The sequence below is a fragment of the Bicyclus anynana genome, chromosome 4 (genome assembly GCF_947172395.1).
Source record: "Bicyclus anynana chromosome 4, ilBicAnyn1.1, whole genome shotgun sequence".
Lineage (NCBI taxonomy): Eukaryota > Metazoa > Arthropoda > Insecta > Lepidoptera > Nymphalidae > Bicyclus > Bicyclus anynana.
In genome coordinates, this window is record NC_069086.1 from 4607309 (window position 1) to 4626458 (window position 19150).

Genomic DNA, 19150 nt, shown 5'->3' on the forward strand with positions numbered 1-19150 from the left:
GCCAAAAAGCTATTTTTTTATTTTTTATGGATGATGAGGAGGAGGAGGAGGATGAGGAGGATGAAAATCTTATATACACCCCTTTCGGTTTCTACAAGGCATCGTACCAGTACGCTAAATCGTTTGGCGGTACGTCGTTGCCGGTAGGTAGGGTCTTAACTAGCCACAGTCCTACCAATTTCATTAAGAATCTCAACTCAACGATAAGTGCGATCGGACTCATCTATCGTTGATCTATTGTTGTACCTACTCCTTATACAGTCTTTACCGACTAGTCGGGAATATTCTTTTAATAAAAAATAAAATAAAATAAACTTTAAGGAAACCTCAACCGGGGATCGAACCTATTACCTCCGCCACTGCGCCACGGAGGCCGTCAAGGTTTGGTTCCTTGTATTTGAGCTGCGATGTTGTACGATGCAGATGCGCCACTTCCAAACGGCGGGCGCGCTGCTGACGCCGTACCGCCGCCAGTCGCAGAACAAGTACCGCGAGGGCATCTCCGTCGTCATCAACCGCATCTCGCAGCGCATCCAGGACACGTACGGCCGGCTCAAGCCCGTCAACATCGACAAGGAGGAATACGAGAAGGACAAGTACGTATATACACACATATTTATCATCATCATCGTCATCGTCTTCGTCTTAGTCATTGTCATCGCATCGTCATCGTCATCGTCATCGTCATCGTCATCGTCATCGTCATCGTCATCGTCATCGTCATCGTCATCGTCATCGTCATCGTCATCGTCATCGTCATCGTCATCGTCATCGTCATCATCATCGTCATCGTCATCGTCATCGTCATCATAATCATCATCATCATCATCATCATCATCATCATCATCATCATCATCATCATCATCAGCGTTGTCGTTGCCGTCATAGTCGTCCGAGACGTCGGTGGCGCCCTCATAGTCGTCCGAGGCGTCAAAGGTGTCGTTGGCGTTGTCGTCGTCGTCGTCATAGACGTCGGAGGCGCCGTTATAGTCGTCGGAGGCGTTGAAGGCGTCGTCGTCGTCGCATCATCGTCATTATTATTGTCGTACACACAATGTAAAATAGGCGTTTTTTTTGTACTCATTCTTAGAAATAAGTAACAAGTAACATGTTACGATTTTTGTATTATTCTGGTGTTAATATTTGACTAGCAGACACCCGCGACTTCGTCCGCCCTTAGACCTCCTTAATCCGGCAAAATCGGTTCTTAGAGGACGTCTACTAACTATAAGCTACCTTCTTTTAGGAGCCTCCTTTTAGCTCCCTTTACCTCCTTTTAGCTTTCACGCTTTTATATATTTAGTTGTACAGACACTCTATTTCTATTCTAAAATAATAATTTAGGTTAGGATCATTGTTATTCAATTTTTATTTTCCCATTTTGTTGCAGGGAACAGATACACCAATGGCTGTTCAAAGGATTCCATTTTAGTGAAACTAAAGACTGCACCTTTGAAGAAATTGTCGATCCAGACCTCATCACTTCATTGGGTGAGTAAAATATACTCAATGTTAAATGTTTTTGAGTTTGAAATACACATGATATCAAGACATTTATACGTAACACCATAAAAATCAATGTTTTTCAAATCTTAATTCTTTATATCAGTGTATGTGTTTTTAATGTATTACTTGAGAATTGGAAATTAAGAAACTGTTTACTAATTATATTATTATTATGAATACATTGTTTACTTTATTGATATATATTAACTATTATTTTATTTTTCACCAACAGATTCAACCAAAGTGCCGACTAGGTATGTTGACAGTTTAATTTTATTTATACTATATATTAGTGATATGCCTGCAAGTTTGTCCGCTTTGAATCCTTTCATTTTTGGTTTGCGGTTAACCCATATATTTTTTTTTAGTAAAAAACGTGATCCGTCGCCACCAGTTGTCGCGGCACCAACAAAGCCGGGCGGCTACCATTTTAATGTAAGTTTATATTTAATGACGAAAATATACTGTAGATCATGACTTAAAACTTCCCTGCCAATATTTTAACATTAAGCTCATTCTCCCACAATTATATTCAAAAGCAAAGCGACTGAAACAAGACCAACTGGTCAGCTACTACTCCAGTAATATAAAGAAACTCGGTTGACCTCGGAGAAGACGACTCAGCAAAATGTAGCTGTAAACTCGTATATACATCCCAATAGGCTAGTTGACATAGTTTATAAAAATGTTTTTGACAATATGAGCCAAAACGCCTGTCGGCCATAATGGTCTACGAGTATATTTCAACTGTTTCGTGACGTCACTATAACAAATCCCATACAAACGCAGCATTTGACAACAATATTAGTTAACAATTAGTATGAAATTTAGTACATCAAGTAACATTGTGAGGTCACAAAATGGACGACAGCGTTTTTGACGTTTGGAAAATTTGAAACAATGCGTGATTTTTAAATTGAGTTTTATTACATATCCTTAACTTTTATTAATTAATATCGATATATTTCGGACCCTTATTCCGTGTACTATACGAAATTAATATTGTTTTTGATATAAGTCAACTACCCTATTGTTCGCATTTGTATAAAGAAATTATTTGTTCATAGGCTTCAAAGAGAGGCAAGCCTATTGATTTGGAAGCGTTGTCGGACGTGAGCGATGAACCGGACGTGCACCCGCTTCGTGACGCCAGGGTTCACAGGTAGGTTCACTTGGATAGTTTTTGTTCAGTTACTAGCCGACGACGACTAACTGTCTCATTGGCGTAGTGCAGGGTTTCACAAACTTTCGGCTCCACGAACCCTTGTTAAAATTTTCAAGTGACAGCGAACCCCTTACTAACTAATGAAACACAGCCCCCTTCCCTCCCAAAGAAAAAAATAAATTTGATTGTGAAGAAAATAAGGTTTTTATTTGAATAAAAGGTAACACATAAAGTACCAAAACAAATGTATTTGTAAAAATAATGTGATGGGTGTCCTTGTTTTTTGTCGCAAACGGATTCTATATAATAATTTTGGAATATAAGGAATAATTTTACACAATTTTAACTTTAATTCTGACTCGGTATCAGTTTTCAAACCACCATTATGTACATCTTCAATCCCCTGCCGTCACATGGCGAACCCCTAGGGGTTCGCGTACCCCACTTCGAGAAACACTGGTGTAGTGGTTAGCCTATGTAGCTTCAGATCATGAGGTTTTGGGTTTGAATCCTGGGTCGGTGTATGAGATAAGGAGTTTTTCTTCAATGAAATTTTCAAGTAAAATTTTCAGCCATAGTATGCACACACTTGAGTACTATAATATATTCTGCGTATATTATGGTTAGTGTCAACATGAGATTAGTGGCCGTGGTCGAAAAATTCGGTGGGGGGCATAAATATTATTATTATAAATAAATTTCAACGCCAATAATGATAATGATTTATTTCTCCGTTATACAGGAACAAGCCGCAGCCGAAGCGCTACGAGCCGTACGCGGACAAGCGGCGCGCGCAGAGCCCGCCTCGCCCCCGGTACAGCGCCCGCAACGCGCCTTTCAAGCGAGATGACGAGAAGGTACAGCTTACTAGTCAATCTACATCTATATCTAGGTATATAATATATAAAAATCCGAGAAGCATTACTCCACAAGGGATGTTGACGGATCGACCGGCACCGGAGCACTGAAGCCGATTGCCGACCGTACGGCGAGCGCCTTTATCACCAGTCACTCCCGCCCGATCGCTCCCACTCTCTAACTCCCACTATTTACGAAAACAACTCGCGCCGATATTTTATCATCATCATCATTAACAGCCGATGGATGTCCTAATGGAGACAAGGCTCATGCATAGACTTCCACACAGTACGGTCTCGAGCCGCCAACATCCAGCGGCTCCGACAAGAGCCCACAACAAACTCAACTAGGTTTATACGTTATGAGGGTTTTAACACGTTCGCTGCGGCACTGATTTTCTGTACTCTGCGGTACGAGGTTTTTGACCTCATACTAGAACTTTATGTGGTCTGGTACGAGGTCCATCGACCTCCTAACTCTTGAAGACGCTAGATGTACGACGTCAATTGACCTCGTACCGCAGCGAATGTGTTAACGTTTCTCGTGGTGCAGGAGGCGCGTCCGCCGAACTACGCGTACAAGCTGAAGCTGGCGGCGGACCAGCGCGCCACGGCGGAGACGCTGGCGCGCAAGGCGCTCGCCTACCACGAGAAGAACCCCGAGAAGCATCCGCTGTACCCCGAGGAGTGGAAGAAGTTCTGGAACCGCCGCTACAAGGAGATACAGGCTGGTGCGTTACATGTTACTACTAACTGACGCCGCGCGGTTCCCGTTCCCGTAGGAATACGGGGATAAAATATAGCCTATAGCCTTCCTCGATAAATGGGCTATCTAACATTGAAAGAATATTTCAAATCGGACCAGTAGATCCTGAGATTAGCGCGTTCAATCAAACAAACAAACAAACTCTTCAGCTTTATAATATTAGTATAAATACGTGCATAATAGGCCAGATAAATTATATTAATCTTAAATAGTTCATTATCGTTCTACTAGATTAAAAAAACATATTTTTCTGAGCAAAAAAAATCAAAATAATAAGAATGTACATATGAAATAAAAAAAAATTAACAAATAAATTAAATTAGCATGGCCTGCAATGGAAGGCCAGCTACACATGCCATGAAGTACCCACAAGCAATTTGCTTATTGCAGCTGATTGCACAATAGAAATGAATTAAAAAAAGAAAAAAAAAATGTTTTTCTGAGACGTGATTTTTTTAATTTAAATAAATAAAACTCAAAGGTGACTGACTGACTGTGATCTATCAACACACAGCACAAACCACTGGACGGATCGAGCTGAAATTTGGCATGGAAGTAGATGTTATGACGTAGGCATCCCCTAAGAAAGGATTTTGATCAATTCAACCTCCAAGGGGATAAAATAGCGGATGAAAGTTTGTATGAAACTTTGTCAATTTTAAACCAATAGAACTGAGACTGCATAAAGTTTCTATGACGTAGGCATCCCCTAAGAAAGGATTTTGATAAATTCCACCCTAGTCCTTCATTCTTAGAGTTACAGTTTTAAAAATTTGTTCATAAATTATAAAAAAATACGAAATATAGTTTGAATTAAGAAATTTTAAAATTCAAACCTTTTTTAAAGTTTACATTGATTTCCATGTGGACGAAATAAACATCCAATGTTGTTACAGAGGGCGGCGACCCGTCGAAGCACGACTTCAAGCCGGAGTGGATCGTATTCTGGACGACGCGCATGAAGGAGCTGCACGAGGACGAGATGCGCTCCACCGTGGGCGAGATCTACCGCCGCCTGCGCGTCACGCCGCCCGACGCGCCCGAGCGCCTGCCCGACAAGAGGTATATTTTTTTTTTTTTTTTAGAAATTTTGTATTATCTCCGAACTAAATGACTTATTAACATACTGTAAAAGGCAAATCATAACTATAATGTCCTCTTGATTATTAAGTAATTTATTTTGATAAGGATTTAAGTTTAGTTGTGTAAATAATGACGTAAACCTTAGTATATATTTTTTTTATATTTTTTACAAGTTAGCCATTTAAGTGATGATGCAGTCTAAGATGGAAGCGGGCTAACTTGTTAGGAGGGGGATGAAAATCCACACCCCTTTCGGTTTCTACACGACATCGTACCTGGACGCTAAATCGCTTAGCGGTACGTCTTTGCCGGTAGGGTGGTAACTATCCACGGCCGAAGCCTCCCACCAGCAAATTATCATCATTATTCATCAATATCAACCCATATTCGGGTCACTGTTGAGCTCGAGTCTCCTCTCGGAATGAGGGGTTTGGCTAATAGTCCACCACGCTGGCCCAGTGCGGATTGGCAGACTTTACACACGTAGAGAATTAAGACAATTCTCAGGTATACAGATTTCCTTACAATGTTTTTCCTTCACTGTTAGATACACGTGATATTTAATTTCTTAAAATGTACACAACAAAAAGTTGGAGGTGCATGCCCCCGGACCAGATTTGAACCTACGCTTTACGAATTGAAGGTCATATCAACCTGGCTTATAATAAAGTATACATAAATAATAAATAAAAACATCGTGCGGGAAAAGGTCGTGAATGTGTGATAGTGGTCACGATCTTCACTAATGAGGAACACGACGCGGAGAGAGAGAGAGAAAAATAAATAATACTGTTCACAGGAAGTCCCAAGATCGTCGTAAATCACCGGAAAGGCGCAGGTCAGTCGACCGACGTCGGTCCCCGGACGTGTCCCGCCGCCGCTCGCCGGAGCAGCGCCGCCGCTCGCCCCCGCGCCGCCGGAGCCCTGAGCCGAGGCGCCCCCCGCACAGGCGGGGCTCCCCGGAGCCGAGGCGGAGAACGCCTGAATACAGAGATCGCAGGTTAAAGTCTAATGTTATTATTATTTTTTTAATTCTTTACAAGTTAACCCTTGACTGCAATCTCACCTGATGGTAAGTGACGATGCAATCTAAGTTTATTTATTTATTTTATTTATTTATTATTCAACAAACAACACATTTAAATTAAGCCTAACTATAGTGCAACACAAACCACAGTTGGTTTTACTGTGCACTGGTTATGTTGGAAGCGAGCTATGTTAAGAGGAGGATGAAAATCTACACCCTTTTCGGTTTCTACACGACATCGTACCGGAGCGCTAAATCGCTTGACGGTACGTCTTTGTCGGTAGGGTGGTAACTAGCCACGGCTGAAGCCTCCCACCAGCCAGATCTGAACCAATTAAGAAAACCTCAATCAGCCCAGCCGGGGATCGAACCCAGGACCTCCGTCTTGTAAATCCACCGCGCTTAGCACTGCGCCACGGAGACTGTCAAACAAAGACATTCATCACAGCTCTGAATGCCTGCCTCGGTCGGAATGTGCTCGGTTTCACCCGCGTGGTTCTCGATCCCGTAGGACTACGTGGATAATATATAGCCTATAACCTCCCTCGATAAGTTGGCTATCCAACACTGAAAGAATTTCTCAAATCGGACCAGTAATTCTTGAGATTAGCGCGTTCAACCAAACAAACTATTGACTAAGCAACAGTAAAAAACAGCTGTTTAGTACCAATTTTTGAACAACTTCCCTCATCGCAATGTGTATGAATACAATGAGATCATCAAAAATTGTTACTGACCAGCTTTTTTTTTTACTGTTGCTTAAGTATTTGTTATATATCCATTCGCTGCCCGCAAGTATTTTATCGAAAAGCCCGTCTGCGTTGAAGAAGCCGACAGTCAGGGAATGCGGTTATAATCTACCGTTGGGAGCCATTTAAAATATCTTTATATTCCTCTATCGCGCGGAGCGGAGCGGATGTGTGATTATGATTAAGTATGTTAAATGACTAAATGTATTGAATAAATTGTATATTTTAGACAAAAAATGTATGCATTAGAATAAATGATTAGATCAGATTATAATTATGTTAAATGACATGGTATATGCATGGAATAAAAATAGGAAACATGTATAATTTTAGATTTATTGTTTTAAAATTGTAATTAATTAATTAAATATTCTTTATGATTATGACAATGGATGGATTATGATTATCTAACGGAATAATTATGTAATGTGTTGTTTTAAAAATTGTGACTGATTAATAATAACAATGAATACCTACTTTAAGTTAAATGAATTGTAAAATATTGTGAAGAAGAGAAAATGACTTTATTATTATTATTATTATTATTATCGCGCGGAGCATGATACTGTGCTCGCCTATTGCCCTTTGTTTACTTTATATTGTTTTACATGTCACGTAACGGATACAATGGGCGACCGGTCGTCCATTTAGGAGTCAAGTGGATATTGTCAAAGTAACATCTCACTGTTATGTCACAGGGATCACCGCTCTCCCCAACGCAACCCGTCTCCGCCGGTGCAGCGTCGCTCGCCGCTGCGACTGCTCAGGACTCGCTCGAGAAGTCCCTTACCAAGGTACCGTTTCAGTTGTTTGATAATCGTCGTTCGTTATCAACCCATATTCGGCTCACTGCTAAGCTCGAGTCTCCTCTAAGAATGAGAGGGGTTAGGCCTTAGTCCACCACTGTGGCCCAATGCAAATTGGTAGACTTCACACACGCAGAGAATTAAGAAAATTCTCTGGTATGCAAGTTTCCTCACCGTTTGGATGTTTTCCTTCACCGTTTGAAACACGTGGTATTTAATTTCTTAAAATGCACACAATTGAACAGTTGGAGTTGCATGCTCCGGACCGGATTCGAAGTCACTCCCTCCGGAATCGAAGGTGAAGGTCATATCCACTGAACTATCACTGCTCTGCTTGATAATAAGTATGAGTAACTAACTAAAGTCTGGCAAAACTATATTGAATGCCGTCAATGATGGTATACATGTGGTTATTTCACATGTGTTGAATGAATTAATTTCAAGCCCCTAGATTTTACTTCATTGATTATTCAATTCACGATAGCGACAATTGATGAGGCAAAGTGTCTTCGAATTCGATGACGTGCAATATTGCGTTTTACAATGCGGATTGGAGAATCTTTAAATCAATTAATAAATACAATCATGGAAAGAACGTTACTTAAATGAAGAATGATTGAATGATTGAAGATTTTGATGTTTGTTTTTTATTATTCTCTACAAATTAGCCCAAATACAATCATGGAAAGAACGTTGCTTAATTGAAGAATGATTGAATGATTGAAGATTTTGATTATTTTTTTATTATTTTCTACAAATTAGCCCTAGACTACTGTCTCACCTGATGGTAAGCGATGATGCAATCTAAGATGGAAGCGAGCTAGCTTGTTAGAAGGAGGATGAAAATCCACACCCCTTTCGGTTTCTACACCGTACCGGATCGCTTGGCGTTACGTTTTTGCCGGTAGGATGGTAACTAGCCACGGCCGAAGCCTCCCACCAGCCAGACCTGGACCAATTCAGAAAAACTATCGGTCCAGCCGGGGATCGAAGCCAGGATCTCCGTCTTGTAAATCCACCGCGCACACCACTGCGCCACGGAGGTCGCAAACAGAAATGTTATTTACAGATCACAGAATCCGAGTCCGCCTCGCAAAGCTCGCAGCCCGCTGTCCCGTCGCGAGTCGGCGCCGCGCAACCACAGCCCCGGCACAAAGAACTTGACGCCGTTGTCCGATACCGTGCTGGTGTCGGACGATGAGCTGAAACCGTAAGCTTTTTTTTTTATTATTTTTATTTTATTGTACAAAATACAAAAAGTGTTATATAATTAGGTACATAAAAAGCCATCCTCATAAACTTAAGTCTTCACGCTATAACCAACCTTAGACTTAAAAACTAGGTCGATGCATTGATATTTTTGATATGCGCAAAATCTGTAAAAACCTATCAAGTCTTAGTACTTTTAAGTAGTGTGTAAATCTACACCATTCGTTTCTATATTGGTCCCCTAGGGGTTTTGATGGGGTTCTATGTTGGCTTGATAAGTCGGGGTTCACAATTTGTAAGCTTAGGTCCACGATTTTTTTTTGTATTTCCAGTAGTTTAATACATGGAGAGTTTTCTAGATCTTTTATCTAAAAGAAGTGTGAATTGATTACTTGTGCTGTGAGTAGATATCAAAGAGTATAGTTGGCTGGAATCACTATTTGGCCTAGAGTCAATTTGAAAAATTCCTTCAATATTAGAGTTCTAAATTATCCCAGATGAACTTAATCTGGGATAATTTAGAACTCTAATATTGAAGGAATTTTTCAAATTGACTTTTGACCACCTCTATGACAATTAGAACCTTCAACTCTACATAATCAAGGCTATTCAATGCAAACAAATAATTAATCTTTCCATATTAGTTCATTGATTAAATCCTATATTGATCAGATGGGGATCGAACCTAGGATCTCTTTTGAAAACCACAGCATTACCAACACGTCAAAGCCTAGTACTCCTACTTGAAATAAATCAATTTATTGATTCCTTTGATTTTCCCGCAGCGACGACGGCCTATCGCCGTGGAACTCTGAAGACTCGATGGGCTCGATTCTGGAGCGTTCGCCCGTGACGCACCGCTCGCGCACCGGCAGCGTGGCGTCGCGGGCCTCGCGCCGCCACGACAAGTACAGCATGAAGCCCTCCATAGCACCGCAGGACTTCGGCTCCGCGGAGAACGTGGTCGCCACCTTGAGACTGCTGGTCGCTCTCGAGGACTACTTGGGCAGCTTGGGGCCCAAGATCGTGGATTTGTTGGCTGAAGCTCTCAAAATGGAGAAGGTATGAGTTTTTATTAAATGCAAGCTTATAGAAAACTCTTAGTTTTCCATAGCACCGCAGGACTTCGGCTCCGCGGAGAACGTGGTCGCCACCTTGAGACTGCTGGTCGCTCTCGAGGACTACTTGGGCAGCTTGGGGCCCAAGATTGTGGATTTGTTGGCTGAAGCTCTCAAAATGGAGAAGGTATGAGTTTTTATTAAAGGCAAGCTTATAGAAAACTCTTAGTCCTCCATAGCACCGCAGGACTTCGGCTCCGCGGAGAACGTGGTCGCAACCTTGAGACTGCTGGTCGCTCTCGAGGACTACTTGGACAGCTTGGGGCCCAAGATCGTGGTTTTGTTGGCTGAAGCTCTCAAAATGGAGAAGGTAGGAGTTTCATTTCGCATGACAGTTAGATTTTCGTTTATCGTTACGCTTTATTACCGTGGGTTCGTCAGTTGTACCACTAGAGTGGTGGATTAGGACTTTTGAACCTCTTCTGTAATTTTAATGGTGTATGAAAGTGATTTATTTAAATGTACTGCATTTTGCTGTCAAATTCAGCTGGATGCTATCAGACTACTAGCCATGACAACAACAGGCGGATTAATTCTACATTTTTTACTGATTATGTATTTGTTATAAGCTTGCTAAGGACTGTTCCTATAGCAGTGTCACTGAGGAGTTACAGTGCTACATGTGAATTATTCCTAGCATGTTTCGTCCGTCACATAATTTAAAGTGTTTTTCAGATAGGATGGTGCTGGTGACGGTTCGTTTCGCTCTTGAAAGTTGGCCGCATTTCGCGATAATAGTTATACGTATTGTGGCAACTGTCACCGTACCCTTGCTATTTATAAAACACTTTACCGGAACATGAATCGAGATCGTAGATGTCTGTTTAGGCTATTACAACACAAGATTGATAAACGGCAATTTTGACGGCCTCGATGGCGCAGTGGTATGCGCGGTGGATTTACAAGACGGAGGTCCTGGGTTCGATCCCTGGTTGGGCAGATTGAGATTTTCTTAATTTGTCCAGGTCTGGTTGGTGGGAGGCTTCGGCCGTGGCTAGTTACCACCCTACCGGCAAAGACGTACCGCCAAGCGATTTAGCGTTCCGGTACGATGCCGTGTAGAAACCGAAAGGGGTTTGGATTTTCATCCTCCTTCTAACAAGTTAGCCCGCTTCCATCTTAGATTGCATCATCACTTACCATCAGGTGAGATTGTAGTCAAGGGCTAACTTGTAAAGAATAAAAAAAAAAAAACCTTAAAATTCAGAATAATTTCAAGATCTAGTCGTAAGTCATGTGCACCAAAACAAAATGTACAAATTATAACTGATCTGTCAATATAATATCTTTGTTACAGGGCAAAGCGAACTCTTCAGAGGAGATGCTAGAGCAGGAGGGCTCGGTGGTTCTCATAGAGACGGCGAAGGAAAAACTGAAGGGCGCCGTCCAAGCCGGCCTCGTGTCGGGCAGCGCCGCGGCGGCCGTGCGCGCGGCTGTTGTGCGTGCCGCGGCCACACTGCATGAAGCCGACAAGAGGATTAGAAACAAGAAACAGGTAAATTATACAATGATGCAGATTATACACCTCATGAGAAAGTTCAGTCACACAGCGAGCGATGGAGAGACGCATGCTCGGAGTACCTTAACGTGATTGAATCAGAATTCGCCACTGATGTATATACCGTGTACATCAGTGGCGAAGAATTGAATTTTGACGAAGGTAAGCTCAAAGAAAGGAAATTCATATCCCTTGATATTAACTCCGGTTTCTCATACATCCAAATATACGAGTACGTATGTTTTATTCAAATAATGAATATGTATGTGTGGATTTTTGAAAAGTAACCCGTCGGGAATCGGCCTGTATAATCTCTTCGCCGCTGGTATATCTGAAGTGGCGATGATCAGTAGTTTGAAGAGCTGATGGACGTTGGGATCCCAAAATGCTAGCTGATATAGCTGACGACATCAAGTGAGTTGCAAGAAGTCTGTGGAAGTGGAAGTCCTTGCGAGGCCTATGTCCTGCAGTGAACGTTTATAGGCTGATTTACCAATGATAACGATGTTAAAGAGAGTGCACGAATGGTATCGAAATAGCTCGAACTGTTGATACTTGTGCGAAGGAGGCCGAGGCGCTGGCGGCGCAAGCGCTGGCCGTGCGCAAGAAGCGCGTACGTTGCCGCCCACGTATACGCCCGCGCCGTGCGGCCAGGATGCGAGTAAGTCGTTCATCTTGTAGCTTTACAGTTTTTATCAAACAGTCATCAAAATACTAAGATTATCTTAAATTATTCTTCATTGTTCCGAAATTAAACTGCCGCGAGCGTCATATCCGGCGCGTATTTGTATGACAGTGATTCTAGATCAATCTGGGAATGCCTACAAAGTCATAAAGAGACGCATATTTTAAATTTGACACAAACAATAACAAAAGATATGTCGGAGTATAAGGGGTTTCACATCAGAAGCGATTGTCTGCAAAACACAATTATAGAATGAAAGTCTGTCAGGTCTAACAATGTTACCAATAAACCCTGAGTGGCAGAGAATGACCTTGAGTGGAGTCACGCACTTGTGAACGATGTGTGTAGGGTTAAAGGCGCCTTTGACAGATATCTAACACTCCCCTTTTCCAGTCAAGTCATTCTCCCCGCCTATCCCATAACAACCCAGGATTATTATCTAACAAAGGTGTAGTCGGATCGAACGCCACGACAAGAATTAGCTAGACGCCCGAGCGGTCTCTTATTATATCACCATCACTCGGTCTGCCACTACTTCTCACCTAGCTTCGTACTATCTCGATTCATGACGACCGATCAAATAACTTACTCGCGCCGACAGATAGTTTGTAAACAAATTGATTGGCCGAGTGATTGTGCACATTACGTCTATAGTAATACAGTCCTCCGTAAGAATATGTCCAATAATCCCCTCTAACTATTCGGAAAAGACAGTGTTAGGAGTGGGTACAACAATACTAAAGCGGGCGGAAATCGAACCACGACTTCTCATTGACGAGTCCGGCTTAACCTTGACACTTGGATCTTGATCAGAATAGGGTGTTAATGGTTGTTCTGACACACACACATCATAATCTCTTAACGTAATCTAACGTTTCAATCAAACCGATGAAAATAAACGTTCCGATTGACGGTTTGCCATGTCTACTTGTATCCTGTGATAGCCCAGTGGATATGACCTCTGCCTTGTATTCGGAGGTCGTAGGTTTGAATCCGGTCTGGGGAAAGAAATTAAATATCAGACCTTTGCCTCTCTAGAAGTGCAGCTAGTTCTATATTAGAACGAGTATCCAAAGCTGCTCTAATAGGATCTTACCAAATGTGGCTAGGCAGGGAGAACAGCACGAGCAGAGAACGGGGAGTGTTGATCGATCGTCAAGGAATTCCTTAACCCTACATCCTGTAGTCGCAAGTTCAGGACTCAGCTCGGAGTTCTTCTCTCTACCACGCGATGGACCCGGCACCCGCACGATGAATCCATGGAAGGCCGAGATATTCGTCTCTGTCGTAACGGTGAAGGAAAACATCGTGAGGAAGTAGGGTGATGGGGTTTAAGAAAATAGGGTTTTAATGGTTGTTATGGCACAGGCGGCGGCGGCGAGTGCGGCGAGCGCGGGCGCGGCGGGCGGCGGTCGCGCGGCGCTGCCGGTGGCGGGCGTGGGTGAGGTGAACCGCGAGCAGATCGCGCAGCAGATGGCCGCCGCGCTCATCGCGCAGGGCAAGACCGACGTCTCGTCGGAGGAGCTGGCGCAGTTGGTGGACGCTGTCGTGAGTTGTTTTGAAGAACCATAAAATTTAATGTCCTTTTTAAAATTCAAAATTCATTTATTTCAAGTAGGCTCAGTTTACAAGCACTTTTCAGTTGACCATATGTAGAGGCAGGTTCTTCTGAGAAGAAACCGACACGAAACTCAGCAGTTGCTGCTCTTTTAAAAAAACAACTCCGACGCCATTGGACGACATTTTATCTATATTTCTCTTCAATGGACGCGTGTTAGCTCATGAATTGTGATAGTAGAAATTTGCATTTTGGGACAAAGAATAGTGTATGTTTTGCTCCAAGTTCCAATTTACCTCTATACCAAATTTCATCCCAATTGGTTCAGCGGGTTAGCAGTGAAAAGGAAACAGACAGAGAGACAGACGAACTTTAGCAGTTTTAATATTAGGTTACTAAAAATTATGGATGATATAATTATGATTAATCATCAGGTTGGTATGGCGGAAGCAAAGAAACGTGAAGCAGATTCGAAGACGAAAACAGAGGCCCGAGCTGAAAACAACAAGTCGACGCGAGCGACCGCGCCCGGCGCGGTGTCCGGCACGGCCTCCGCCTTGCAGATGTTGCAGTCCGCTTACGATGATAAGAAGTTAGTATAACGCTAATTACATCCTTTAGGTTAGCCTATGTGTGGGCGATGGAGCGAGCCATGTTTAGAGTTTCTCTGCGTGATCGAATCAGGAGTAAGGAGATCCACAGACAAACCAAAGTCACTGACATAGCTCAGTGAGTCGCGAACATGAAGTCGATGGACGTTGGGGTCAGAAGGTGATGGAAGTGCGACCCCGCACCGTAAAGCGCCGTGTTGGTCGACCCCCCGCTAGTGGACCGAGGATATCAAGCGGGTTGCAGAACTGGCAGCTCAAGACCGTTGTGTCCAGGTCCATGCAAGAGGCTTATGTCCAGCAGTGGACGTCTATCGGCTGACAAGGTGTATGTGTTTTAGGAACTAGAGTTCCTAGGTTGGGTATGAGATACTGAGTTTCTCTTCTTTAATTTTCAATTTAAATTCTCAGCCTGGAATAGGAAAGTTGGTGGTGTTATAATCCCGGCATCCTAAGCCTGCCAACACCCACTCACAAACAAAAGGGAACATTATTTTGCAATGCGTTCATTTGCCGCACCCTCTGGCTTTATTAAATATCTTGAAAAGAAAAACCACATATCAAGTTGTTGCATGTATGTCATCTGGTCATATATTAATTACTTTTTTAATTTACTTTTTTAATTTTCATAGGGTAGAGAAAGAAGACGCACCGGACGCGATGGACGGTTTGTCAGACTCTGACCTTGAAACTTTGCTCAAAAACTTCAACGAACTGTCAGCGGAGGAACAGCACAGTCTCATAGCGTATTTGAAGAAGCTGGAAGCGCGCGAGCCCGAGCGCGTGGAGAGACTGCGGCAGTACGTGAGCGCGGCGGCGAGCAGCGCGCCGCCTGAACCGGTTGCGGAGCCCGTGAAAGACAATAAAGACAGCAAAGAGAGTACGGATAGTCTAGAGCCAGTTACTATAGAAAGTGATGATGATGATGACTATACGGTGGAAGATGTGAGTACGAGTTTACGGTTTACCTTAGTTAGTCGTTTTCGACCCTTTCAGGACACATTGAGTGTAATAAATGTAACCAACAGTCAACGACTTATGTCGTCAAGAGAAAAAGACATTATTGTTAATGAATTGCGGCGGAAATGAAATATATCTCTCTCCCATCGCAATGAAGAAGAAAGTGATGTCTTTCATCGAGATATGTCTTGGTGTGCATATTACGTATTATCGTGCGGTCTACTGGAAATGTTGTGTTGATTGCATTATCCTCAGAACGAAACTGTACATTTATTACATAGATAATAATTTATTTATTTTGCTATCATCCCCGAAAATCCGACGAACGCATGCGACATCGTCACCCAGGTCTCTACAACGTGCAATTGCACGTTCCTGAGGATGCTCCGGTTTGTGAATAAATTATTATCTATTCATGATGATCTTCCGCAAAGTAACGCCTGCATCTATCCAGACTGTACATTTTTTTTAGTGAAAAATTAAACAGGCACATTTTGTGGTAAACTTTATAGATGGTTTCCGTTCCCTTAGGATCACGGGTATATAATATAGCATATTATATAACACTCATGGATAGTGTAGCTTTCTAACAGTGAAAGAATTTTTCAAATTGGTTCAATAGCCTATTCAATCGTCGTCATCAACCCATATTCGGCTCACTGCTGAGCTCGAGTCTCCTCTCAGAATGAGAGGGATTAGGCCAATAGTCCACCACGCTGGCCCAATGCGGATTGGCAGACTTCACATACGCAGAGAATTAAGATAATTCTCTGGTATGCAGGTTTCCTCATGATGTTTTCCTTCACCGATTGAGACACGTGATATTTAATTTCTTAAAATGCACACAACTGAAAAGTTGGAGGTGCATGCCCCGGACCGGATTCGAACCCACACCCTCCGGAATCGGAGGCAGAGGTCATATCCACTGGGCTATCACGGCTTTTTTTTTAAAATTAATTCAATACAATTAGGCCTATTCAATGCAAACAGACAAACAAACATACAATCAAATCTTTCCTCTTTATAATATTAGTATACACAATCATTTGGGTGCTTAAATGGTTTCATATGTATAAATATACTAAAAATTATTATTTTTGTTACAGGTATTCAAATCTGCAACTGAAAAAGTCAAAGAAAATCGCATTCGTCAAGAGATGGAGATAGTCAAGAAGTCCTTGGAAGAAACAAAATCTTCGGTTCCCGAAAAGTCACCGGTCACCACTTCAGAAATTACAAATGTGACAAAAAGTATGTCTTCGGCAACAGATCTGATGGCACTCGTGCAAAGTGCTTTGCAGCAAACACCTGCCCTGACTTCTTTTCAAAATAAAACTTCTGACGTTGTATCAAGTAGTACACAACCTAGATCTTTTGGAGACCTCCCTGAAGCTCTGCCAATGGACAAGCTTAAACAACTTATTCCATCACTATCTTTTGACATTAGCACCTCTAAACCGACCGCTGCTCAAAATTTACCAAATCAATCAGAAAATAGGGCCATCCAAAGTACTTCTCATGCACCAGTTTGGGAGCCAAGACAAACACCAGAAGATTTTAATAGAGGAGCTAATACTCAGCAAGAACATGATTCATACCAAGGATCTCGAGACCTTAACCAAAATCCACAAGGATTTCAAAATAATTATAACGAAGTACCCCAAGACAGTTACAATCAGGGTGCCCAAGACAACAATCAGGGCGCCCAAGACAATTACAATCAGGGCGCCCAAGACAATTACAATCAGGGTGCCCAAGACAATTACAACCAGGGTGCCCAAGACAGTTACAACCAGGGTGCCCAAGACAGTTACAACCAGGGTGCCCCAGGCAGTTATAATCAGGGTGCCCAAGACAATTACAATCAAACTCCCCAAGACAGTTACAATCAGGGTCCCCAGGATAGATACAACCAGGGGCCACAAGATAGTTATAATCAGGCGCCGCAAGATAGTTATAACCAAGTGCCGCTAGATAGTTACAATCAGGGATCTTTAGACGCTTACAGTCATGGGCCCCAAAACAGTTACAACCAGGGCCTCCAAGATAATTATCAGGGATCAAGCAATTTCAATCAAGGATTCCGAGGCGGCCAAGATAATTTTAATCAAGGCTATAGAGGATCTCAGAATAATTTCAATCATGGACCAAGAGGAGGAGGAAATAACTATAATCCGGGACAGCGCGGACCCCACGATAACTTCAATCAAAACCAAAGAGGCCCACTGATCCAGGGTAACCAAAATAACTTTAATCAAGGGCCGCCAAACAATTTTAACCAAGGTCCAAGAGGGCCGCCTGGCAATCAGTTTTCAGGAAATTTCAAAGGACAAATACCTACAAGGGGAACTCATGATAATTCTTATAACAATCAGGGTATGAGAGGAGGCTTTCCCAGGAATCAGCTGAACCAGCAATTTGGTAATCAACAGAAAAATTTCCGTGGAAGGGGAGGCAGAGGCGGACCCAGAGGTCGCGGAAGAGGCAATTTCTAGATGTTAAGCTCTATAATTTTAGTTTGTTTTTAAGAGATGAAATAAAGGTAATAATTATTTATTGCCTTACTTTTACATAAAATAATAAAAATATAATAAACCTTTATTATTTTACCTCGTGAGAAATGTAGATATATCTTGTCGCACATTACGAGACTAACTGCAAGCAAAGCATTTTCAATAATTAACTTTTAACTGACTTCAAAAAAAAGAGGAGGTTCTCAATTCAACGCGTATGTTTTTTTTTTTGTTTGTTACCGCATAACTTCATTTCTTAAACAATTTTAAAAATTCTTTTTATTGTTTGAAAGAGTATACTTCCAGATTGGTCCCATTTAATTTTCATGAAAATCGGTTTAGTAATTTTGTGTTAAAATGAAAAGAACGATATTGCCCGTAGGTACTGTGGCGCTGCCAAGCGCCATTTCGTTTGGCTTGGCACCGCCTTCAAAGTGATTTTTCGTTTTTTAGTTTATTTTTGTGATTTTGAAGTCGTTTAAATGTTTTTGTTAAAAAAGATTTTATTTACTAAAAGGTGTCATGACATTACATTTCGCAATAGGGTGACACTGTAACTCGGAAAAGTATTCAGTATGAAAAATTCTCTGTAAGCGAACTGGCTCGTAATGTGCATTAATACGAGTATATTGTCGGTTATATAAATTGGTACATTATCGCTGTGTGCGATTGCAATAAACAGGATTATAACAATAACTGGTTTTATTTATTAAAAAAATTTTATAAAAAAAATTCAACCGACTACCAACTCGAAAATTAACCTAAACTAAAAAGCAAGAAATAACTTGTTACCTATGTGCTACCTTCTGATCAGTTTGAAGGCGGTGCCAATACAGTGTCATGTTTTAATTAAAGCTGTTTCTGAAAGAACCACAGAGATGTTGTAATTTAAACGGCTTGAACTAAAACATCACTGGCTTGGCACCGCCTTCAAACTGATCAGAAGGTAGCACATAGGTAACAAGTTATTTCTTGCTTTTTAGTTTAGGTTAATTTTCGAGTTGGAAGTCGGTTGAATTTTTTGATAAAAAAATTTATTTTT

At 41.9% G+C, this 19150-nt stretch overlaps 1 protein-coding gene across 8 annotated transcripts in view; it reads left to right on the forward strand.

The window, feature by feature from the left end:
* LOC112042919 (uncharacterized protein CG7065) overlaps positions 1–18804 on the forward strand; it is a 31449-nt gene extending 12645 nt beyond the window's left edge. For 5 of the 8 annotated variants that reach the window (XM_052891481.1, XM_052891487.1, XM_052891480.1 and 2 more), the window contains 18 exons: positions 322–596; positions 1391–1491; positions 1739–1760; positions 1875–1941; positions 2574–2668; positions 3414–3528; positions 4082–4259; positions 5191–5356; positions 6177–6377; positions 7852–7947; positions 9029–9169; positions 9954–10230; positions 11584–11781; positions 12350–12445; positions 13838–14017; positions 14462–14619; positions 15268–15580; positions 16702–18804. In XM_052891481.1, coding sequence (XP_052747441.1) covers positions 322–596; positions 1391–1491; positions 1739–1760; positions 1875–1941; positions 2574–2668; positions 3414–3528; positions 4082–4259; positions 5191–5356; positions 6177–6377; positions 7852–7947; positions 9029–9169; positions 9954–10230; positions 11584–11781; positions 12350–12445; positions 13838–14017; positions 14462–14619; positions 15268–15580; positions 16702–18090 — 4068 coding nt within the window. In that variant the 3' untranslated portion in view covers positions 18091–18804. The remainder of the gene's footprint in view (positions 1–321; positions 597–1390; positions 1492–1738; positions 1761–1874; positions 1942–2573; positions 2669–3413; positions 3529–4081; positions 4260–5190; positions 5357–6176; positions 6378–7851; positions 7948–9028; positions 9170–9953; positions 10231–11583; positions 11782–12349; positions 12446–13837; positions 14018–14461; positions 14620–15267; positions 15581–16701) is intronic. The other 3 variants (XM_052891484.1, XM_052891485.1, XM_052891483.1) reach the window with 2 other exon arrangements.
* Positions 18805–19150: the final 346 nt, after the last annotated feature.